General features: G+C 42.4%; 1 protein-coding gene across 3 annotated transcripts; it reads left to right on the top strand.

Annotated features, from left to right (window-relative positions):
• The first annotated feature begins 17,890 nt into the window (after positions 1 to 17,890).
• Positions 17,891 to 23,909, top strand: LOC147441106 (uncharacterized). Of its 3 annotated transcripts, none has more exons than XM_086482837.1 (5): positions 17,891 to 19,066; positions 19,419 to 21,629; positions 21,779 to 22,682; positions 22,839 to 23,153; positions 23,462 to 23,909. In XM_086482837.1, the coding sequence occupies exons 1-5, from the start codon at positions 18,086 to 18,088 to the stop codon at positions 23,527 to 23,529; spliced, it is 4,479 nt and encodes a 1,492-aa protein (XP_086338963.1). In that variant the 5' UTR covers positions 17,891 to 18,085; the 3' UTR covers positions 23,530 to 23,909. The 3 variants fall into 3 exon arrangements, with proteins under 3 accessions (XP_086338963.1, XP_086338962.1, XP_086338961.1); XM_086482836.1 differs by having other exon boundaries at positions 19,419 to 20,489; positions 20,592 to 21,629; positions 21,779 to 23,153; positions 23,462 to 23,908; XM_086482835.1 differs by having other exon boundaries at positions 21,779 to 23,153; positions 23,462 to 23,908.
• The last annotated feature ends 1,993 nt before the right edge of the window (positions 23,910 to 25,902 follow it).

The raw sequence follows: 25,902 nt of genomic DNA, 5'->3' as shown, positions 1-25,902 counted from the left end.
TCTTCCCTCTCTCCCTCTTTCCCTCTCCCTCTCTTTCTCTACCTCTTTCCATGTCTCTACCTCCCTCTCTACCTCTACCTCTCTCCCTCTTTCCTTCTCTTTCTCTACCTCCCTTCTCTCCCTCTTCCCTATTTATACTTTTATATTCAACTTTGGAAAAAATAAAATAAAATAAGGGGTCATTTTATTCATTCCGACATGTTAAAAGAGGGGTTTTTTAATACCCCACGAACGCATGTTATATAGGAGATATTGAACAATGAACCCCTTGAGCCTATCCTTCTACCTCTCTCTCTATCTCTATCCCTCTCTTTCTCTCCCTCTACCTCTTCCTCTCTCTCCCTCTTTCCTCTCCTTCTCTCTCCCTATTGAACAATGAACCCCTTGAGCCTATCCTTCTACCTCTCTATCTCTATCCCTCTCTTTCTCTCCATCTACCTCTTCCTCTCTCTCTCCCTCTTTCCTCTCCTTCTCTCTCTCTCCCTCTTTCCTCTTTCTCTCTACCTCTATCTCCCTCTGTATATCTCTATTTGTTTCCCTCTCTTTCTCTCCTTTGTTTCTCTCTCTCTCTCTCTCTCTCTTTCTCTCCATCTACCTCTTCCTCTCTCTCCCTCTTTCCTCTCCTTCTCTCTCTCTCCCTCTTTCCTCTTTCTCTCTACCTCTATATCCCTCTGTATATCTCTCTTTGTTTCCCTCTCTTTCTCTCCTTTGTTTAACTCTCTCTCTCTCTCTCTCTCTCTCTCTCTCTCTCCACCTAAACCCTAGCCTAGAGCTTAACCTAAACACTCTACCTAAAGCCTAACCCTAAACCTAAAGCCTACCATGAACTCTCTACCTAAAGCCTTGCCTAAACATACCCTAATCCTAAACTCTCTACCCTAAACCTAACCCTAAAGCCTACCTTAAACCCTCTACCCCAAACCTAACCCTACACCCTAAACCTAATCCTAATCATATTTTAACATTTTATTTTTAATATTTGTTTTAACATTCTACTTTTAAATTATAAAGAGAGATTTAAAGAGAGGTTTTTCTACTTCTTTTTTATACCCTTCTCTTTTTTTGTCTCAATTTTTTTCCTCTCACTATCTTTTTTACACACAATCTACATTACTTACAAATTAATTATTTTTTTCTCTAATTCACTTCAATATTAGCTAATTCACTCGAAACACACCTCCCTCTCATTTCCTCTCTCTTTCTTTTTCTCACTAATAGCAAAGCATTATCACCGCAAGCAATCAAAGACACCAAATCAAAGACAAATCACAAGCAATAACCATGCAAGTGGTAGAATTTGTGTTTTTTTTTGTATGTATGGAAGAGAGAGTTTAAAACAAGGAGGTGGTGGGGGGGGTGGTAGTAGAAAAACTTACCTTTCGTAGACGCCTTGAATGGGTATTCTACAGGTTGAGCACCCTAAAGTCGATGTTTGTCACCCTTCTCGTACTATTGAAGACGAAGAAGCGAGTCCTCCAAAATGTGTCTGTGTGTGTGTGTGCACGCGTGCGCGCATGAGAGAGAGAGAGAGAGAGAGAGAGAGAGAGAGAGAGAGAGAGAGAAGTTGGGAAGGGAGGGGGGGGGGGATGTGTGGAGGGGAGGCAATGTGAGGAGCACGCGCAATAGCGGGTAAATAGGAAGAAAAACAGGGCATGCCAAATATGCATTGTCTTCTAAACTCCGCGAGATATTATCGCGGATATTATCGCATGTATTACCGTGTCTATTACCACGTAAATAAAAGGGATGTTTCCAGGTATCCGATGTTGCAGATATCTCTTTTTTCCAACATCCAATCCCTTCAACATCCCTTTTGTACACCTTTAAATATTTTTTAAATATTTTTTTGTTTACTATTACCATTTCTTTTTTAATAATCACAAAGTCATTTCACTATTGAAAATTCAGGGGTTAGGGTCTCTACGAACTATTTATTTATAGTACTCATAGATAATTATTTATTTTTAAACATTCATTATAGGATAGCAAACCATGCACTACTCGGCCACAAAAAATGGAGGACAGTTGCTATCGCACCCAAACACCCCTCTACGATGGTGCACATTACTCGGTGCTTCGAGCACCATTGGAAGTCCTTAACTTGCAAGCAAAATTTGGTTGGAGCAATGCAACTATCGATGCACTGTTCGCATAAATGAATTTTTTTATTAATTAATCCTTTAGTCCCCCCTAGCATTTGTATCAAATTAATTCTTTATTTTGTTGTAGTTTGATGGGCAAGATGATTCCCAAAAATCACCACATGCCATCGGATTGTTGAGGAGCGAGCTCATATGTCACTGCACTTGGCATGGAGTACGAGTGTATCCATGCTTGCATCAATGATTGCATACTCTACCGCAATGAGCATGCAATCTCTACTTCCAATCTTGTTTGTGGAGAAGCACGTTACAAGAGTGGTGTGAGTGGGGCTCCCTTACCCTGCAAGGTATTGATACATTTTTCACTTATCCCTCGAATTCAGCATGTGTTTAAAAACACATCTATGGTGGATCTTCTCACATGACACACCAACCATCGCTCAAACGATGGAACCATGCGTGTTCCAACAGATTCACCTGCATGGAGGCACATCGAAACTCAGTGGCCAAAGTTTGGGTTGGAGCCTCGACACTTGAGGCTTGTGTTAGCAAGTGATGGTGTCAATCCCTTTGGCACTAAGTTTACATCATGGAGCACTTGGCCTGTGGTGATCGTCAACTATAATATTCTGCCGTGGGAGACAACAAAGGAGGTCAATATAATTCTCTCTTTGCTTGTGCCAGGGAAGTATAAAGTGTGAAATATTGATGTCTCCCTTGAGCCCCTCATCGAGGAGTTGGAGAAGTTGTGGAAGGGTATCCTTGTTGTCAATGTTTTACTCCCAAGGGAGAGCAAAGAGGCTATTGTGAGAGGTATCCTTATGTGGACTATGCACGCCTACCTTGGCCTTAAGAGATTTTCCGTATGTTTTGCTCATTATCTCTCTCTCTCTCTCTCTCTCTCTCTCTCTCTCTCTCTCTCTCTCTCTCTCTACCTACCATTAGAAGTTTGCACCCTCCCTCTATTGATTTTCTATGAGTGCATGGTTGTCCACATCAGCCCATTGTGCCTATCCCACTTGTGGCCCATCATTGGTGACAGAGCAACCAGATATCTTGCACAAGGTAACCTATCCAAACAATCATCATTTCTTGCCCCAAAGTCATAGCGAATACAAGGCTCCAACCAATGGAAAGACGCCTCTGAAGCTTACAATGGCAGATTGGGCAACCATTTGGGAAGATCATTACAACAGATATCCACCCCCATTTGTTCTGCCAAGAGGTATGTCAAGGTACTCCATATTTTTTAGGATTTCGTATTGGAATGACTTAAAGATACAACACCTCTTGGATCCCATGCAAATATTAAAAAATGTTGCTCACACACTATGGGACCGTGTTACGAGGCAAAAGAGACTCTTTGGGGGCTAGGGAGGATTTGAGGGCCTTGAGGCTTCTCCCCTCCTCCACCACTGCACGTACAGTCCCCAATGGGAAGATTGCATGTGCTCTCTAAAGCACCATGCATTCTAGCCAAAGGTGAGCTAGACCGAGTGAAGAGCTCCGTTGCATCTATTTGTAGACCAACGGGGTACATGAGGTCGCTAAAGGGAGCTTTCACAAAGGCAAAGAAAGGTGGAAGTGTTCAATTGTATGGCTTGAAGTCCCATGACTAGCACAAGATGCAACAGGTAATTCTTTTGTTCAATTTTAGTCATCTCCCTCATTTTTTAGATATTGAATTTTGTGCATGCCTACTATCATGTGGTATTATAATCTTTTGACATTGTAGTTTATTTTGTCGGTGAGTACGTCCATATGCTCTGACAAGAAAGTGAGGAAAGTTGTCTTCAAACTAGGGGAGTTAGCAAGGTATCTCATATTTCTATCAACTAAACTTCTCTATATAAACTATATCTTTGCTCTGACAAGAAAGTGAGGAAATTTTTCTTCAAACTCAGGGAGTTAGCAAGGTATCTCATATTTCTATCAACTAAACTTCTCTATATAAACTATATCTTCTTGTGTGTATAATGCTCCATTGAAGACCCTCAAAAAGCCCGTTTGTTTGATTACGCCAACGCTTACCAACTTCCCTACATATTTTCTTTGTCTCCTGCTCATCAATGTCACCATCCTCTCGCGCTCGTGCCATCCTTTTTTGCATGTTTCTTTGTTCCCTCTTCTTTGCAACCCAGTAGTTTTGTAGCCTCGGCAGAAGATCCCTTGGGATATGCTGTATAGCAGATAGTGGAGGAAGGTAAAGGGGTTTGTACTGCTATTATGAGTATTATGTGATTCCATGTGGAACGTGCAAGGATGTTATTGACACGACAATGAAGACAATCAAAAAGTGCCATAGTACTCATAGAGAGAGAGAGAGAGAGAGAGAGAGGTTTTGTTGAAGCTGAATATGGAGAGCAATGAGGAGCTGGTTGATATGGCTTTGTGCTATGTCCGCAAGCACTTACAGTGGCTATGGAGGACAGAGAGAGAGAGAGAGAGAGAGAGAGAGAGAGAGACAGAGAGAGAGAGAGAGAGAGAGAGAGAGAGAGATGGGAACAAGAGGCAGCACTATAGAGAGCCCAAAAGAGTGCCGGCAAGAGGGAATTTAAATGCGCAGGCAGTTTTCTACTTTAAGATTTAGTATTAAAGTGAAATGGAATTTCCAACCCCGCCTAAATTCCAACCGGGCCTCGGTCAAAAAAAAAATATCTTTCCTTTATATGAAATGAAAATGAATAATTAACCCACCACCCATTTCATCTCCTCCCAAAGGAGTGCCCAAGACACTCCTTTTTTTATACCACCTAAACATGCTATCCCCATAGTGTACTCTTGTGTGTTATCTTGTAGATTTGTGAGCTCCAAAGAAATTGAAATAGATGCCATCCATGTTGCTCAAACACTTGCCGTGGAAACAATGTGTGCCATTGATGATGAATTTCCTCGATCCGTTCTTCTTAGTCAAGTCCACCTCTTGGTTCATGTGGTTGAGGAGATCATTATATGTGGAGTAGTGCATGCACAATGAATGTTCTTTCTAGAGAGGTTTTCAAAGACTCTCAAATATTTCGTGCGACTACGGGCCAACCAGAGGCATGCATGGCCAAAAGATGGATTGTGCAAGAGGAATTTGTTTACATTTCAAAGTATTTGGCACAAGTTGATCCTTTAATGCCGCACATGTAGTCAGTTGAGGAGGATGCAAGGATGACTTTACACTTACCAAGTCGGAGGGAAAAAATAATTAACATTCATGTGGATCTACGCCGAGTCATCAACAACTTTTGCATCCTCAATGCAGTGGTTATGACCAAGTGGGTGAACTTGTGGGCAATGGAAAAGGCATTGTGTATGCAGGAGAAGGAAGCATGGAAGCAAGACCATGGAGGTAGGATGGCACCCCCAATTCCTTGACACCTTGCATGTTGATCCATGAAAGAATGACCGAAGCTTTGGCACATAGACATCTCCGACAAAGAATGGGAGTATGCACGAGATTGTGTGCCAAAGGTATATACTACATTTAGTTATTTCTTCATTTTAGCTCTCGCATTGATTGTATAATCTTTTTCATTTTGTAGTGTCTTTCCTTTAACTCTATGTGGTCAAAGGGTCGACACTTTCGTACACGCCACATTGATGAGCGTTGAACCACCATGGATTGTGGCATCATGGGAAACTTTGACACAAATGGTGATGAGGTCAGGTACTATGGGACTATTGAAAGTATACTAAAGGTCGATTTTAGAACCTTTCATACCTTCATCTTCAAGTACAAGTGGTTTGAAAATGTGTCAATATGCCATGAGAATGGGCTCTACATGGTGGACTCTAGTGTGTATCACATGGGGAGGTATGATCACTTAGTTTTACCACACAATTGTGAGCAGGTGAGAATAAACCTTCTTTATCCTTATTTTCTTGTAACATTATCACTCACTTTGAACATCTCTTCTGTAGGTTATTTATATCTCATCACTGCATCAACCAAAGCTTTGGTTCATATTTCTCGTAACACCTTGAGGAAGGACCATTTTTGTCACTAATGAAGTGGAGACCCTCTACCACCTACTGCTTTGGATGAGGGGGGGAGAGGGGATAGAGAGATTGATGATTCAATTCCCAATGCCGTCAATCTCAGAGAGGATGATTTCCATGATGACGATGAGATGGAAGATCTAGATGACGAGTTGAAAGATGATGAAGCCATGGCTAGCACATCCACAACAACAATTCAATTTTTTTCTTTATTGATTTAGGATCCATGGGTCTAGATTGAGATCAAGCTACTTGTAGAGATCTTTTAGAGGATGATTTATAAACATTTTGTATATTTTATTACATGAAATGGGTTTGTCATGTCGTCCATTCATTTTGTCTCTCCCCCTCTATCTCTCTTTTTTATTTTGACAAGCATGCTAATTTTTATGTTAATCAAGTGGGTGTTATTAATTTAATAATGAAATATCTATCATTTTATGTACAATTATTTAGGAAAAAAAGAAATGCTTTGTGATTTTTTAAGAGAATAGAAGGAAGTACTAAAACCTGCTTTGAAGAGGAGCATCTTTATTGTGCTCCTTTCTCAACATCTCTTCATAGCAGGTCTGGAGGGTGTGCAAAGGCAAAGCCAAAGAGCTTGCGAAGATAATATGTCATAAGGCGGTCAATGTTGAGTCCAACTAGTAGAGGCTCACAAGTCCATTGATAGAAATGTAGATCTCCTGCTTGAAGGGCAAGATAGAGCTTGAAGAAACTAACATAGGTACTACCATCTGCTAAAATGTGGACACACTTCACTTTATCATTATGAAAAAATAATAAATGTGGGCTCCAAAGGGGTACTTGATCAAACACTGGATATTTTACTCTCAAGGCACTAGATCTTTATTGTGCTCCTTGCTCAACATCTCTTCATAGCAGGTCTGGAGGGTGTGCAAAGGCAAAACCAAAGATCTTGCGAAGATAATATGTCATAAGGCGGTCAATGTTGAGTCCAACTAGTAGAGGCTCACAAGTTTATTGACAGAAATGCAGATCTCCTGCTTGAAGGGCAAGATAGAGCTTGAAGAAACTAACATAGGTACTACCATCTGCTAAAATGTGGACACACTTCACTTTATCATTATGAAAAAATAATAAATGTGGGCTCCAAAGGGGTACTTGATCAAACACTGGATATTTTACTCTCAAGGCAAGGATGCTTTGTTGAATGAAGGGCTTTTTGGTCCATCACAAAAGCATGCCATCACCAAGCTTGGAGAGTGTACATAAAAGACGAGGAGTTCTATTTGTGAAACATGCTTGTTTGTGTTTTTAATATAGTTGTCTAAAACGCATGCCTCGGTTTGTGAGGGTCATTACAAAACACGATGGATGCTTGGTGGGTTGCGCTTGTGGCATATATATAAGCTTTGGCAAAGGATGTTGTCCATGTTTGGCTTCTCATCTCTGGCGATGCTTCTATCATGGAGCTTTTTCTTCGTAGTTTCATATTTATTCACATAGCCATCATTTCAAGTTTCGATATTGTTTTTTTTCATTTTTAAAGAGAGATAAATCATGTTTTTAAAAATTAGATCATTAACAAATTATTTAGATAAAAGGAAACTTAAATTTGAATGTCATAGCGCCAAAGCTCCGCCGCGGTAATACTCCCGATAATATTTGCAGCAAAATCCTCGGTAATGCATGCGGTAATAACCCCGATAATATTAGCAGTTGAAAAAATACTCCCTCCGCCCTCTCTCTTCTTTGACGAGGCATTTTGGACTCTCTCTCTCTCTACACAAACCGTGGTAAAGATCAGCGATAAAGGTTTGCAATTTTTCATAGTATAATATTGATAAGACAAGGACTTGAATACAAAATTAAACAAACAAATTCACATGGCCAAGGCACGAACTTCAATATGAAATTATAAGAGGGAAATTCAAGTTCGTTATTTGTTCTTGAATACCATGATTATGTAGTACAAAATAAACTACGTACTTTCATTTCTTATAAATTTTGGAGAGACATAGTGCCGACTCTTCATCATACTTCTGCATGGCACACTCATTTATAATTTACTGAAAAAAAATCTTCAATAGTAATTTACTATAGCTTGAGAAAATAAATTGTCAGGACAAGGCAATTAGAACTTTATTTTCTTTCGTAAAACATGCGTGAATCTGGCAATTTAAGTACATAGGAGAGAGCAATTTCTTTTTCTTTTTGCAAAACATATTGCCCGACTAGGAAAGATATGCATTAAGGCGAGAAGGGCAGACAGTGAGGGAATTTGCCGTAATGGAGAGAGACAGAATCATCTTGGCGTTTTGGGCGATAGTAGTAGTAGTAGTAGGGCTGATAGGAGGCACGCAGCAGCAGTCAGGAAGGTACGGTGGGTTTGGTAAGTAAGTTTCCGAGTTCGAATACCGCGAGCGGCCTCTGGCCCCGCAGACCCATTGACTTCTGTGTGCTCGTGTTTGTATCTATCATGCTGCAGGTACCGTACTGGACGAGAAGCCTCCACAGCTGCGGCATCATGATCGGCTGAGGAAGATGGGCATCACGTACAGCAGGCTGGCGGACAACTTGCCGTCGCCCAAGCAGGCCGCCCAGTTGATGCAGCAGCTGGGCGTGGGCAGCGTACGCATCCTCGATAGCGACCCTGACGTCATCAGCGCCCTCGCTAACACCAGCCTTCGCGTCGTCGTGTCTGTCCAGAACGATGACATCCCCACACTATCCGGCAGCGTGCAGGCCGCCTCTACATGGTTCTACACCTACGTCTACCCTTTCTTCATGAACGGCACTCACATCACTGCCGTTAACGTTGGCAACGAGCTTCTCAGTGGGAGCAAGTACATCCACGCCTGGATGCAGCTCATCCCTGCCATGCAAAACATCCACGAGGTCATCACCAAGGTACTGCCCTTCACTCCCTTGAGTGAAGACATTACTAAGAAAAAGTGTGTTGAGATTGAGAGAGAGAGAGAGAGAGAGAGAGAGAGAAGACATATCTGACGCGCCTCGTGATAGAGGAGATGGAAACAATATCATGGAGAGAGAGAGAGAGAGAGAGAGAGAGAGAGAGAGAGGCGTAAGTGGGCCCTTGGGGGGGGGTTGTGTGTGTGTGAGAGAGAGAGAGAGAGAGAGAGAGAGAGACACGCAAGCCAGGGAGCCTCAGCTTTAAGTGCCACGGGGTCCCAACCATGGGATCAATGGTTCTTGTGCAAAATCAAAGGCCCGCGGAGATCTCGACCGTGAGACAGGTAAAAACTTCGGGGTCCTGAGTTTAGTTTTTATGGTGGGGTCCACAAAAACTAAACTCAGGATCCCGAGTTTACCTTCAAATAGATGTGATTTCAGATGTGAAATCACATCTATTTTAACTAGGGCACGCGGGCATGTTGGCCAATGCATGTGCCCCTCAAGCTGATGGTGAGGGTTCAAAACCTGGCTGGGGAAGCGAAGCGTCTCGAGATTAGATCTCCACAGGCCACATGGCTGACCTCCCGAGATTAGTAAAATCTAAACTCGGGATCTCGAGTTTAGATTTAATCGATCAACGATCCAAATCGATCTCTATCCCGTCTTTCAATTGGGACCATTGATCCCATGCTTTGGGACCCCGTGGCACTTAAAGGGGAGGGCGGGGGAGTGTGTGTTGTGTTTGTGAAATATGTGTGTGTGTGTGTGTGTGTGTGTGTGTGTGTGTGAGAGAGAGAGAGAGAGAGAGAGTGTTCAGTGAGTGAGAGCGAGAGAGAGGGGGAGCAACTACAATAAGATATATGCCCATTTGCCCTTCTTATATTTCTTCACCAAGCTTTCACAAACACTGATTTGAAATTAACGTTGCACACACACACACACACACATACACACAGGATTGGTCGTCTGGTCGGTGTCACATTGAAGCAGTGTTGTGCTACTTTTTGGACACGGTATGAATCAAAGTTCAAATTGCATTTGTACAGTTTTGTATGGGTTATGGTCGGTATTGAGTATCAATATTAACAAGGGCATGGTCACGGCAGGCCTGACGATGGCAGGTACGACAATTCAGAAGGTGACGGGGAAGCGCAAGTAGTGAGAGAGAGGTTGAGGCGCAGCAAGGAGAGAAACAAGGGGCACACCGGCAAGCAACGGGCATAGTTTTTCAACTATGTTGAAAATGAAATAGTAAGCGTACGAAGCCGGTGGCCTACTGCAAAAAGTTGCGCAACATCATATTTTGTCGGCCTAGCTTATGGAAAACTAAGCCTCGTGTGACCATAGCCCAAGCACTTTATATTAAAGTTTATGCCATAGGGGGGTACCTAGCTCGGAAAATTTGACAAAACATGGAATCTGACGACAGCAAGCCAAAATGGAAATCTGAGAGGGTTACAACCAGTGGCGAGCGACACAGGGGGCACTCAGGCAGAAGCACACATTGATTTTTTTTTCATAAGTAGCGAGCCTCCTCACAATCTCACACGGTCCTTGGCACAAGGGGATCAACAGCCCACGCCCGTTTCGGGGATCGAGTGCGATCCCGGCCGTCCAATGCACTTTGTGTAAATTTAGGTAAATAGGTAAACTCAGATGCATCAAAAAATTGTAAATTCCCGTTAAAGTGGTGAAGGGAGCAGTCCAAAAGATGATCTTGCCAGGGTGACGCGAGTCCTCATCGTCCATTTGTAACAATGGTGAATCCTTTGAAGGGAATCTTAGGAAGTAATTGAATAATCTCACAAACCTGCGAGTAGTAGAGAATGGCCTTCATGCTTATCAAAGTTTATGCCAGTAGCAAATGATGTATTGGATGAACTTTTGACCAAATTTGTGGTTGAAATAATACATTTTATAGAGTTGATATGGTATTATAAGTCTTGATAAGTATGCCAGATGTGACTAGAAATGACGAGTTGGAGGAAATTTAAGGTGGAGATGTTGCCAAACAGATAGGATATGATATCGGGATTGCTAATTGGATCCGGCATGACCCCGATATGATTTAAAATGCTCACTATTACTTGTTTTTATGAGATATGGGTATTGATGGGTGTTTGGAAATTTTATGTTACACATAGAAAAACTAATGATCTACAGGTCCAAATCGAGGATGAGAATGTAGTTGACAAATTTGGAGTCCAATTGGTTGTATTTGGGGCCAAACCGAGTTTCAAAAGGCCCGAAATGATCAAGTTTAGTTTTTTTTTTTTTTTGTTAGACTAAGAGGTGTGGGGGGGGGGGGGCATTATGGGCATGCCATGGTACCGCGTAATCCCATAAGGCTTTTCAAGGTCTTTCGAAATGCGTTACTAAAGGCATTTGTAAGAGGAGCCCCTCCTTGGGGAGCTCCTTGGCTTTCTAGCTATGGTGTTGGGTCGTCCCCCTCGTGGGTGCCATGTGAATGCATTGTGTGTGTGCTATTAAGGGTTCACCATAGCATGCCATCATGGGCAGCCATCGACGACACTTACGTGGAGGTGGTTCACACCTTGGTAGCTCTCTAGCTGACCGATAGGTAAATGTGTTGCTTCCTGAGCTATCTATTTCAAGATTGGGCCATCTAAGGATTCTCAGTCAGATGTACACTTCGACAAGGCCGATTTTCTTTACAGAAGTTCGACAAGGTCGACTCTTTTTTGCTTTGACATATGTGTGTCACTAGGAGCACATACAGGTTGTGTTCTATCTCATCTTTTTGATGAACTTATACAAAGCAAGGCTTCACTTCAACGCATCTTGCATAGAGGTTTCCAAAGTTTAGAATATGCTATTAGCATACAAACTTCGGGAAACTTAGCACAATGTCTATCTAATTTTCTCTTGGAGGTCGGTATGACCCAAGCCACGATGGCATGTTGGGTACATCCGATAGCTCTACATTTTCCAACATATATGGCTACGAGCCACCTTCGAGCGAAGACAACCACTCTCAATCAGGCAACAAGGTAAGTACATTTTTCATTTGCAAAATATTTCTCTCTTGTGCAAACCACTTGGTACTATCCATTGACTTCAAATCAAGGATAATGGCACACATATTTGGCACTAAGTGGATATAAGCCTCTAGATATAAGATCATAATCTAATTTGGCAAGGACGCATTGTGATGTATCCATGCCCATGTAATCATGCAAGGCGCGTATAGCAGTAGCTCACAAGGTTGAGACTATCATTGAAACCAAGGGCTTACCAATCAATTTCTCAGATATGCATGCTTGGCATGCAAATAAGATGGCACTACAACCACCCCATCATTGTGTACGCTACCATAGCTACTCAGTCTACAAAGATTTGCGACTGGTAGATGGGCTTCCAATCATTGTATATGTATAAAACGGTGAACATTTTCCATCATTGGCTCTATGCACAAGGTGCAACCAACCCCACTCACAGTTTTTACGGGTAGCACATAGGCATGGCCTAGCTATCCAGTGCACGACATGAATAGATTAAGAGAGCCTCCATGCCGGTAATCTCTTGTGTAAACACCTAAGAAAATCTAGTAGGATTATTTTCTTTGGGGGTATTTGACATCTTTCTCCTCTCTTCATGGAGGAAGAAGATTCTGCTACGATTTAGTTGTGAATAAGATTCAGATGGAAGAAGATATGTTGCTTGGTTGCAACACTGATTAGGCCTCGTACAGGGATCTGAACCAACTAATACCTCGGGGAGTCCGTTATGTAAAAATTGCATATAGCAACAAGAGGTATTTAAATAATTCCTTACCTGTATAATATTTTCAAGTATTATATGTGTCCCTTATGTATGCATTTTTGTAAAAAAACTAGCCCTTCTATATGAAAATTTTCACTTTCTCAATTAAAAAGCCCTTTATGTAAGTATATTTTCGGTAAATGTGCCTAATTTAAATGTTTTACATTACCCATCCCCCTTCCCCTAGAGGTGCAATTGCAAAACGAGCTTTTTATCCCCCCATCCTCTGTGTGTGTGTGAGGCTAATCAGTCAAATTGGTCACTTCACCGTTTGTTTTATGATTACCCCCCCTTCGTGTGGGGAGCTCAAATAGCTAGCCAAACTCTCCCTTTCATCTTTTGAAGGTCTAGGCAAACTTCAAATGTAGCTTGCCTTCAAACATCTACCCCATAACTTTCATTGATGTTTTCATCATTACTCATTAGCATAATCCCTCGACTAATGACTAACAACATCCTCTAGATAGGAGGGACCAAAGATCACAATCAACCAGCCGCGTTGAAACTCGATGGGACCATCAATCACATTATGTGTATGAGTTCTATGTGTGATATAGTCACTTTCCCAATGATTACTGGTTATAACCATGTCTCTACACTCAACAATCATAAGAAGCACAGCAACATAATGGAAGTCTTGGAGTGTATTGTGTGGGCTTGCGTGTTCAAGGGTTTGTTTCCACCAATAGTCACAAAATGGATGGTCACACTGACTGATAATCATGAGTCATCGATCCCTCTCGAGAGAGGTGGTATTTAGTACTAAGGGGACCCCCACACGGGAGAGGGACAACTATTTTTAGTTATCCCCTCCCCCTTCCACGAGGTGCAGTTGGATAAACAAAGGTTACTCCCCTGCACCTCATTGTTGTGTGTGCGTCAAAGCATAGGTCACGTCCATTAAATCAGGGGAAATCTAATGATTACCCCCCAGCGTGTGGCGGACACCTAGGGACCAAAAAAAGTGATAACTAGTGCTTTTCATTGTTGTGTGCTTTTCACTTTTCGAGTATAAGCTAAATTAAAGGAATAAGGGAAATCTCTTCAAGATACACCCTTCTTATGGGAGGATCTTTGATATGTGTATCCACCAAGGCCCGTCAGCAGGGATTTCATTAACATGATCACAAATACATGAACACGTTAATAACGTTGAGTAATCACATTTCAAAATATGCGATCACGTTAAATATTCACATGACTTTCCCTTAACCTATAGAAATTGTCGAATTCGGTAAGCCCACTCTGATTTTTTTTATTTCTTGGTGGGCTTGATTTAGCATTCTTATAGTTTTCTGGTGGACCCATTGAAAAAACACATACCCTGATGAGGTTTTGGGGGGTCGCAATGTCTCTACTTATCAGCTTTTTTGTGATCACTTTAATTGTGATTGTGTGAATGTGATAATAGACATTGTGAGTGATGATGATTCTCAATGGTAGTTATCCAGGAGTCGTACATGTTGAGCTTGACATCTCAACATTCTTATCCTAGTATCTCATAACTTTAGATAATGGTCCAACATTAGGGAAATTTTGGACTCTCAAATGGGCCCTATAAGGACTTTGACTTTCTCCCTCTTGTTCAAAACGGACGCACTGTAATTTTTTTACAAATGAAATCAAAACTTATCGAACCTTTTGGATTTAGAATGTACTCATCGAGATCTATCCATTGATATATAGCATGTCATCAGATTACTTATATTCTAAAAGATTCTATTTTTTTATGTAACAACTCCGTCTTATAAATGGAATCTCTTCCCACATTTTAGCTTTAGTGGGGGAGGCCATAACTTCTACAAATCAACTTCAAATTTGTCAGAGTTTGGGGATTTAGAGCCTACTTTGTAAGATCTTTCCAATGATATGTTGATTGATAGGGTTTTGACAAAGCGTCTATGTACTTCACCATGTTTCCCATTTTGGACATGAGAGGCAAAGTCAAACCTCCTTATAGAGTCCCTTTGACAATCTAAATTTTCCCTAATGAACCCTCTCTGAAAAAACAATGAAAGCGGTCTCATATCTCATAGTACACTGAACAATGGCATATATAATTGTATTGATGTCTCATATCTGGACAATCACGCTCAAACTGACCATGTCTTTCACAACCCCAACATACTACTGTTTTGGGCTGATATATATTATTGTGCTATACATTTCCATGACCTCTTAGACTCTCCCTGTCTTGAATGTTTTCTCGACCACCTGTGTTCTGACCTTGATTGTTATGTTATTGTTGTGCTTGGTGGTTGCCTCTTCTTTGAACTCACGACATGTACCATGTCCTCCACCTCTTCCTCTATTGTTGAATAGAACCTGTTCAAAATTGTTTCCACCCTACATATAGGAGTCTCCCTCAAGTTTCTTCTTTTCCATAATCAATAAAGACACCAAATTTTTAAGGGAATGTTCTCTCAAATATGGATACCACTCTTAAAATATATGTATTCTGGATCCAAGTCTCTCAGACATACTTCCACTTTGTCATCATCATCGACTATAAAAGCAATCGATGTAAGTGACCCACATATGTTCTTTATCTTCAATGAATAGTCATTAATGGACATGTTTTTTTCTGCACAATATTCAGCTCAGTCTTCAATTGCAGCTTCCTTGCCTTTGCGTTGATCACATCCAACCAACGACCATAAGCCTCAAGTGTCCCAAGCCTCCTTAGGGATATGAGCATCTTGTATGTGTCCAATCATACTGTCCTGCACACTCATAGAAAGCGAGTACATGACCTTCTGAGCTCCTTGGTTCCAATTTTTAAACGTCTTTATCTTCGTAGCACTTACACCTTTCTCTGGTAACGATGGTGTTGTCTCGTGCTGTCCATCAATGTAGTCCTAGTAGCATTTACCCATAAGGAAATTGGTCGTTTTGAACTTTCAAGAATGAAGGTTGTTCTTGTTCAACTTCTCACTGACAATCTGACTAATCCGATCGTTGTTGGATTACATGTTTTCAGTACTTCACCAAGTCTCTAAGCAGCTTACTAAAAATAATCAATTACCACTTGTAACCATAGTATGCGAACATACACCTGTTTCATATTGCCAAATAGTATCTGTGAACACTACAGTCGAATCGAGGCTTTCTGCACCACCAATATGTAGATCTATAAAATCTCAAAACTTAATGTTTCTCCATGTGAACTCATTCTAACTCCAAAACGAGGGTCAAAATGCATCTCAGGGATCCACCGTTCAGTAACCCCTATATAATGTGCGTTCGCGGGATATTTAAAAAACCCCTCTTTTAACATGTTTGAATGAATAACATGACCCTTTATTTTAGGAATTTTTTTCAAAATTGAATATAAAAACCCCTTATTTTAATGTATCTCTGTTAAATTGCCTAAAAGTTTTATATTTTAAAACCCCTCCTTTCAAACTCACGTTATACATCAACATGATTACATAGTTCACCCCCCTGAGAAATGCACCTGAAATGAAAATCTGGCTGCAAAGTTTCAATCCAAAGGACTAAATAAAACCGTGAGACATACAATCTCCAAAAGGAAGCACCTCAATCAAAAATCAATTAACAGTATCTCAGGAATACGAAGACGGCTTTCTTTGTTGCTCTTGCTTACTGCTCGAAACTCCTCAGACACAAACAAGCTATGATACCATATTGTGTGTGTGTGTGTGTGTGTGTGTGTGTGTGTGTGTGTGTGAGAGAGAGAGAGAGAGAGAGCTCTTGCAAGCGCGCGTACACACATAGATGGAGGCAAAGGACTATTCTTTTTCTTCTTCTCTAGCTCAAGTTAAGAGGTCTACAATACATAAGGATGAAATAATAACATAAAAAGGAACTAGTACAACAGTCTAGTGTAAAGCATTATTGAGCGAGGTGAGTGGATAAGTGTGTCATCACTTCGGTAGGTAGACCAACTCGGTGTAGTACAACTATAGTATCAACGAAGATATGTTTATCCACCAAGGCCTGTCAGTTATGATGATTGTCGGTGGTAGTCATCCAAGAGTCGTCTATGTTGAGCTTGACATCTCTATTACCTCATGACTCTAGACAATGGTCCAAAACCCTCTCTGAAAAGACAATGAAAGCGGCCCCATATCTCATAGTACACTGGACAATGGCATATATAATGCAGTTGTGTCTCTCTAGCCTCGTGTGTGTGTGTGTGTGTGTGTGTGTGTGTGTGTGTGTGTGTGTGTGTGTGTGTGTGTGTGTGTGTGTGTGTGTGTGAGAGAGAGAGAGAGAGAGAGAGAGAGATTTTTTTACGACTATTAGAAGCCAAATGAGACAAGTCAAATATACATGTGTCTCCTCCGTTTATCATGAAGGATGAAAGCACAAAGTAACAAAATGTGGTCTTCTCTGATAGGAGGGAGGGGGTGATCAATTGGAGGCTAGGATACAAGATACATGGTTGGCAGCGGTGTTGGTGATCTTTAGGGGGTCCATTTTATATGCTCATGAAAGTACAATCATGATGTGCATCAAGTAAACTGGCTCAATCCTATGTCAACCAGTATAGCAGCTAGGCTTGCTATTATATGAGCAAATCTTTCTTGGGCTACCTGGTGGTAGCAAGCGTCGATCTCCTGTATCTGAATGCGATGGAGTCTCGAAGCTCTGTATCTTGGAGCTCGGGGACATCTGCTAGCTTCGACCACCTTAGGTGGTTTTAGTGTGACCCTTCTCTGTGTATGTGTGGTCACCCTTTGTGTTAGTGTGACGGGTGGAGGTAGGGTTGTGGTTCTTTGGAAGAAATCTGTAAGTTGTGACTGTGTGTCACAATCTGGTGCTGCTACAACGTCTCTCCATGTCTTAACGGCCAAAACGGTGCTGATCTTTAAGGTTCGTATTCTCTCTTTTTGTCTAAAGAATGTAAGCGGTTGTGCATTTTAATTGTTCAATTGTAAACTGCCTTGTTTGGGATTGTGAATAGCAGTGGCTAGGGTCACTAAAGTTAGCATTGGTCATGTTTATAAAGAGGATAAGTGTGCTTTATTGAAATAAGTGCACTAAAAGAATATGAAGTCTAAATTCCCGAATTATAAGAGCTCTAGGCTAAAACATTCACCCAAAAAAACCGATGCAAAAAAGATAAAATAGAAAAGGGTTCTCTGTGGGAATAGAGGATACCTTGGATGCAATTTTTTAAAGTTCTGTTAAAACGGCATGATATTTCAGTAATCCATGGACTAATAATGCAATAATGTTGGCATTTCGAATATTAGGCAGGACTAAATGATCAGATTATAGTGAGCACATCCTGTGCCACGGACATCTTGGACACTTCCTTTCCACCATCGGCTGGCAGCTTCAGAGAGTCCATTACAGACACCATCATGAGGCCTCTTATGGCATTTATATCAGACAACTCATCGGCATTGTTTCTCAATGTGTACCCCTACCGCACATGGGTCAGTGATCGTCAGAAATTTCCCCTCGAGTTTGCTCTGTTCCATGGCTCTGTTAAGGATGGTGATCTCACATATACAAGCCTGCTAGATGCAGAGCTTGATGCTGTCTGGGCTGCCATGGCCAAGCTGGGGTTTCCAAAACTCCCTCTGCAAATCTCAGAAACAGGCTGGCCAACGCTAGGCAACCCCGGAGCGACACCCGACAATGCGGCCACCTACATCCAAGGGCTTGTCAGCAAAACTCTTCGAGAGGAGCCGAAAGGGACACCATTGCACCCAGGAGGATACATACCAACGTACATATTTTCCCTCTTCAATGAGGACAAGAGGCCAGGACCACCTCTAGAGCAAAACTGGGGCCTCATGTATTCCAATGGCTCTCATGTATACCCCGCGAACCTCACTCCACCTGAGACTCCTGCTTCACCGCCCCCACATCTTGCTTTACCGCCTCACCCCCTTGCTTCAGCACCGACACCTCTCCCGCCTCTTGCTCTGCCTCCCAGACGTGCCCCATCTGATGAGTCGCCCACCAGAAAAATGGGCATCAACTACAGGACGCAGGGGGATAACTTGCCCTCTCCCTCGCAGGCCGTGGATTTGATGCTGCAGCTGGACGTGGGTAGTGTGCGCCTTTTCGACAGTGATCGGGATGTGCTGACAGCCCTTGCCAATACGAGCCTGCGCGTGATCGTGTCCGTGAAGAACAAAGACATTGTGGACCTGGCAGACAGTCAGCAGGCAGCAACTGAATGGTTCCTAACTAACATCAGGCCTTTTTATATGTCTGGCACACGTATTGTTGGTGTGAATGTGGGGAACGAGGTCCTCAGCCAATTTAACAAGGATGGCATCTGGGAGCGGCTCGTCCCGGCCATGCAAAACATCCACACCTCCATCACTCATGTACTACACTGGACTCCTTGTTTTGTTTGTGGGTGCAGTGAGTGTGCTGCCTCTATGTTTCGGCATTTTGCAATACCTACATCATGCAAAAGTAAACTCTTTTCCATGTAGAGTACTCAAGATTGTGCATGTAATGAAGAACCAATGTCAATTCTTCTCCTTTGAAAATAAGTACAACAGAAATTGACAAAACAAACTAGTCAAAAAAGCCTCAAACATAATGTACAGAAGAAATGTTATCAGAACAATGGATGCCTTGCATTCAATATGACAAACATATGCATGAACATTCAGACAAGCAGAAATTTTATGGTGATCCACTGACTAATACGCGTTAATGTTTACATATTAGGCAGGACTGAAGGACAAAATTATGGTCAGCACATCCTGTGCCATGGACATCATAGACACTTTTTCCCCACCATCTGCAGCTAGCTTCAGGGAAGAGATAGCAGACTCATTTATGAAACCTCTCTTGGCTTTTCTGTCGGACAATTATTCCGCTTTCTCCCTCAATGTATACCCCTACCGCACGTGGTCCATTGATCAGAAAAACATCCCCCTACAGTATGCCCTTTTTAATGGGTCTGTTCAAGATGGCGAACTGATATACTCAAACCTGCTGGATGCACAGCTTGATGCTGTCTGGACTGCCATGGCCAAACTGGGGTTTCCGAAACTCCGTCTTGAAATCACCGAAACAGGCTGGCCATCCCAGGGTGACACCAGTGCAACGCCGGAAATTGCTGCAACTTACATTCAAGAGCTTGTCAACAAAATTCTTGCACATCCACCAAAAGGAACACCTTTGCACCCTGGAGCCTACATAACTGCATACATATTCTCTCTGTTAAATGAGGACAAAAGACCAGGACCAGCCATAGAACAAAACTGGGGCCTCCTTTACCCAAATGGGTCTCATGTCTACTCTGTGGACCTCAGTCCTCCCCCACCAACAGCACCAACACCGCCTCACGCTCTGCCTCCCATACCTACACCTATAGCCGAACCTCCCCCAAATCTTCCACATACCCCACCCCAGAAGCCAATGAGAAAAATTGGTGTCAACTATGCCAGGCTAGGCGACAACCTTCTGCCACCTTACCAAGCAGTGGAATTGATCCTGGAGCTAGGCGTGGGCAATGTGCGGATATTCGACAGTGACCCGGTTGCACTGACAGCACTCGCAAACACCAGCCTGAGGGTCATCATTTCTGTCAAGAATGAAGACATTGAGGGGCTGGCGGGCAGCCAGAAGGCAGCAGACGAATGGGTACATACCAAAGTCAAGAATTTCTACATGGGCGGCACAAACATCATTGGTGTGAACGTGGGCAATGAGATCCTCAGCAACACGACGGACACGGCTACCTGGCAGCATCTTGTCCCGGCCATGAAAAACATCCACCACTCCATCATCCAGGTACTGCCCTGGCAAGTGTGTGTTGCATTTCAAACGGATCTAAAAATATACATGAACATAATCCGTGGACTAACTACCGAATTATGCTGGCACGTTATTCAGGAAGAACTTGATGGACTGGTCATGGTAAGCACATCCTGTGGAATGGACATATTGGCCAACTCCTCCCTGCTTCAGCCCTCTGAAGCGAGCTTCAGGGAAGACATTGCAGACTCCGTTATGCTACCTCTGTTACAGTTTATCTCAGACAACTCCTCTGCCTTGTTTCTGAATGTCTACCCTTACCGCACTTGGTTTGACGAACAGGAAACATTCTCCCTAGAATTTGCCCTATTTAATGGCTCTGGTTCTGCTGTTAAAACTGGTGATTTCACCTACACCAGTCTGCTAGATTTACAGCTAGACGCTGTCTGGGCTGCTATGGCCAAGCTTGGCTTCCGGAAAATCAATCTTGAAATCACTGAAACAGGCTGGCCCACTGACGGCGGCGACGGTGCAACCCCAGAACTCGCCTCCACCTATACCCAGCGGCTTGTCAATAGAGTTCTTCAAGATCCACCACAGGGCACCCCTTTGCACCCAGGAGTCTACACACCAACTTACATCTATTCCTTGTTCGATGAGGACCGAAGACCAGGATTGGAATTAGAGAAACACTGGGGCCTTCTTCATCCCAACGGATCTCAGGCGTACAGTGCTGACCTCACGACTCCTGGGCCTATGTCCCCCACACCTCCTTATGCTACTGAAAATGACCATGGGACGGTGAGAAAGATGGGTATCAGCTACGGCAGGGCAGCAGACAACTTACCGCACCCCAATGTAGCCGTGGCATTGATGAAGGAGCTGGGAGTGGGCAGCGTGCGCATTTATGACAGTGACGCAGATGTGCTGACGGCCCTAGCCAACACAACCTTGAGGGTCATCATCTCAGTACAGAACAAAGATGTTCGGATGCTAGCAAACAGCCAGGAAGGGGCTGACCTATGGGTCCAAACTAACATCCAGCCCTTCTACACAACCGGCACCAACATTATTGGAGTGGATGTGGGCGACGAATTCCTCAGCAACCCCATCTTCAACGACACCTGGCCACAGCTTGTCTCCGCCATGCAAAACATCCACACCTCCATCACCAAGGTACTACTATCTACACTTCTGTATGCAATGTCATAAATAGGCAGACAGTGCAATGAATACATTTATCATATACAGTATGTAATATGGCCCACATGCGAAATGCAGAGGGATGCAGACTAATTACATAATACTGTTGAAACTTTCTACAGAGTGAACTGTATAGAGGCATCATGGTGAGCACATCCTGTGCCATGGACGTCTTGCATAATTCATCCTATAACCCACCATCTGCAGCAACTTTCAGGTATGACATTGCAGACCCTGTCATGAAGCCTTTGATGGAATTTCTCTCTGCCAACTCCTTTCCGCTCTTTCTCAACGTCTACCCCTACCGTGGATGGTTGTCTGGCAATCATGACAAAGCCTCTCTTGACTTTGCACTCTTCGAGAGTTCAGCAACCCCTTTTGTAGATGGGAATGTCATCTATACAAACGCTTTGGATGCACAGCTTGATGCGATCTGGATGGCCATGGACAAGCTCGGATTTCCTAATGTCGAACTTGAAATCACTGAAACCGGCTGGCCAACGCAAGGTGACTCTCCAGATGCTGAGGCATCCCCAGTCCTCGCCTCTACATATGTCCAGCGGCTTGTCGATAAGATGCTTGCAGATCCACCACATGGGACCCCTCTGCATCCTGGAACTTACATTCCAACTTACCTCTTCTCTCTGTTTAGTGAGAACCAAAAACCAGGTCCAATCTTCGAGCAACACTGGGGTATTCTTTATCCGAATGGGTCTAGAGTGTACAAATTAGACCTCAAGCCACCTCCACCTTCTGCCCCAGGCGCCTCAGAAGGGAATGGAGCACATTGGTGCATGGCCAACCCCTCAGCTGATGGTGTGGCCTTGCAAGGTGCCCTCAAAACAATCTGCAACCAAGACCAACAATATTGCAAGGCCTTTGCAGGGGAAAAACATCCTTGTTATCAGCCGAATACATTGATTGAGCATGCATCTTTCGCCTTTAACCAGTATTGGCAAGACAGAAAGACACGAGGTGCTATTTGCGACTTCAACGGCACTGCTGGCTTGACAACAATTAATCACAGTAAGCCAACTAATCTATTGGCTCTCCATGTACTTGATTGCACTCAACTAGATGCAGGCTCATCAAATACAAGCAAAATCTCTAATAGCCATGTGCGTGCCATGATAATCACATGTACAACTACATGCTTAAAGAAACAATGCACTGAACATGCAGGTCATGGTGATTGCATGTTTGGATATAACGACGTAGCAGAACTCGGTGATTCGCCTCTGCTACCCACCAAAAAGTATTGGTGTGTTGCAAAACCTAACATCGATGAGCATATCATACAAGAGGCACTCAACAATGTTTGCAGTATCAATACGAAAATCTGTGAGCCCGTCTTCCTAAACAAGCCATGCCATGCCCCCGTTACTGTGGCAGATCACGCATCTTATGCCTTCAATGCATACTGGCAAGCTAATGTCGCGGAAAATTCAACCAACTGTGACTTCGGAGGAGCCGCAGCCCTCACCACCGTAAATCCCAGTGAGTGCTTTATCCCTAAAACACATCAATTCTGTGCATGAAACCTCTTATGATTGCACCAATTTGGTAGGCATTCAACATGTTGATAAATGCAGGATTTAATCTATCCAAACGGATCTATGTCTAGATGAGTATAGTGTGTGGCATGTAAATCCATGTGTGTGTCCGCGAGGGAGAGAGTGTGTGTGTGTGAGCGCATGTGCATGTGATGCTTGCTTAAAAATGCACCTTCAAGGTTATATACTACATAGTCACACAATATTACAGTCTTCTCAATTATGTCATAACTCTCTACATGGAACATACAGGTCATGGTATGTGTGTGTTCGAAGGGGTCGATGACAATCCACAACGGAGCACTTCTCCTGCACCATGAACATGATTTTCTTCACGTTCAACACATCGAAGCTTTGGGTGTATGGAACCAATCTAATGAGTAAATTATTGGTAACCATTGTGAGGATAGCCTTCTAAACCTTAACTTTATTGAGCAAAATTACTTCACCCATGTGGGCACCAAGCAAAATATCATGTACTGTGTAATGGTCCTAAACAATTTTCACCACTACATGCATCATACATGATTGAGGTAAAATCTTTGGTGGTTTGTACTTTCTATCTCTCTCTTTGTCTGCATGCATTACCTATAACCTTTTCTTATTTTCGACACATCAAAAACCAAAAGCTAGCTTTGATTGGGGCCTTCAAGGAGGTAAAATGCATTTGTGCCACCTAGTTGTATTCTGTCTTGGCTATAAAAGGAACCAAAAGTTAGCTTTGATTGGGGCCTTCAAGGAAGGTCAAAATGCATTAGTTGTACTCTCTCTTGGCTCTACTGAAGAGCACTCTATGTACTATATATAGTGTATTCCTAATGGCTTCCGAGAAGAAAACATTGAAAGTAAAATAAAGGAGAAGAGAAACACAAATATACCAATGTGCACTCTATCACCTCTCTTTATTTGGACACAAAAAGTCTTTTGACTTTCCACCCTCATGTGTGTCTTTTCATTTCATAAACTCACCCTTCACTTGTGCACTTAAGAATTGAAAATATTTTTATTTTTCGGACATTGGGGAGCTCTAAGAGCACTCTATGTACATACTTTATGCTTTGAATAATCCAGCTATTTTGTGAAGCATTCTTTTGAATTCATGAGTCTCCCACTAATCTCTAGTCTCGTCACTACTAATTATGCTTAAACGATACATGGTTTCTTAGATTCTCCACCCTTTTTCTTCAAGGCTATCACTTTGAATAAAAGTCTATCACAATATGAAGTGTCATAAAATCTAATATCTAACCAACCCAAATGATTTTCTCATATTAAATTGATCATTTAATGTGGGATATTAAACGGGAACAAGGGTTAGAATATAGACATATGCTTACGGATCTATCTCAACACGCGGCCAATGGTAAAAGGGTCCAAATGAGAGATGGTATGTCAAAGAGCAATGCTACCTAATGGAGCTCAAAGACCATAGGGTTAGCTTCATTAAGGACCTCCAAAGTTAGTGTTTAAAAGTCCTTTGACCTTACGCAAGTTAGGGTTGACTTTGAGGTGGGAATCTTACCCAAGCATGAGGTGCTTGTTGGCTTGCTAAGTTTTAGTGGGAACTTTACCCAAAAGCTTAAGGTGTTTCTCACATGCATGCTTAAATGATTAAAGTTCTTGAAGTATTCAATTCAAAGATAACTCTCAAGAGACATGAACGTGCCATACTTGATTGAATAAGTCCTTGAAGTATTCCATTCAACCAAATGACGTAATAAGCATAAAAGACACATGTTCAAATGATCCTCCACATGTGGCCCTCATGATGTGTTTGAATTCTATTGGATAGGTTTTAAAGGGGTCCAATGAGAATTTAGATACATAAAAATAAACAATTAAGTTCTTTCTCTCCAAGAGGAAAAAGAGGACACATGTCCAAAGGAAATAATAAAATAATACAAGAGAGAGAGAGAGAGAGAGAGGTGTGGACCAAGCATGAGAGGAGGGGTATACTCTCCCACATACACACACACATTCTCTCATTGTGTGGAGTGCAAAATGCAAGAGCTCCATCTCCTTCTCCAAGTTTGTTGAGAAGTGGAGAGCTTACACCAACACTCTTGGCTATGGAATGCAAATCCAACTAAGAGCCATGCTTCAATGCTTAAGCGTGCCATCTTCTTCATCTTCATTACTATGCTATTATACTATGCTAAGCAAGAAGAGTGATGATAAGTGAGTAACTATTTCTTTCTCCTATGGAATGTTTCTTCTTCCTCTTCCCTATCCTCATTCCCCGCTAGTTCTCTCCACCTTCGAAGGTGTTTGAGGCCTTGGGACTGAGGTTTGGGATTTTTTTTTTTTGTAAAGTTTATGTTAAGCTAGTGATACATGAAGCTTTCCATCTTCATAGCATCACCAAGCTCACAAGGAACACAAAGATTGTATTGTAACAAAGTCTCTCTCTTGATGGGAGAATCTATAATACAAACGCCTTTGGGAGGGGGGACCGGCTCCAAGTAAATCCGGTCCTCATCTATTGTCATGTTCTCTAATACTCTCTCTCTTGCAAAAGTATTGTTCATGCCAAGTTAATCAAGTAATATATTTATGTTGCTACCATCAATTAAGGTCACCCTCCAAGTTCTCAAAGTAATCTCACAAAAATGCTCACTCTAATTCTCTTAATTCCGCTACTCTCAAAGTTCATAGGCCATTTCCATTACATTGGTATCATAGCATTTGGTTTC

Source organism: Adiantum capillus-veneris, chromosome 15, assembly GCF_014529385.1.
Source record: "Adiantum capillus-veneris isolate H3 chromosome 15, ASM1452938v2, whole genome shotgun sequence".
Classification (NCBI taxonomy): domain Eukaryota; kingdom Viridiplantae; phylum Streptophyta; class Polypodiopsida; order Polypodiales; family Pteridaceae; genus Adiantum; species Adiantum capillus-veneris.
This window is presented reverse-complemented; position numbering and strand designations above follow the sequence as displayed.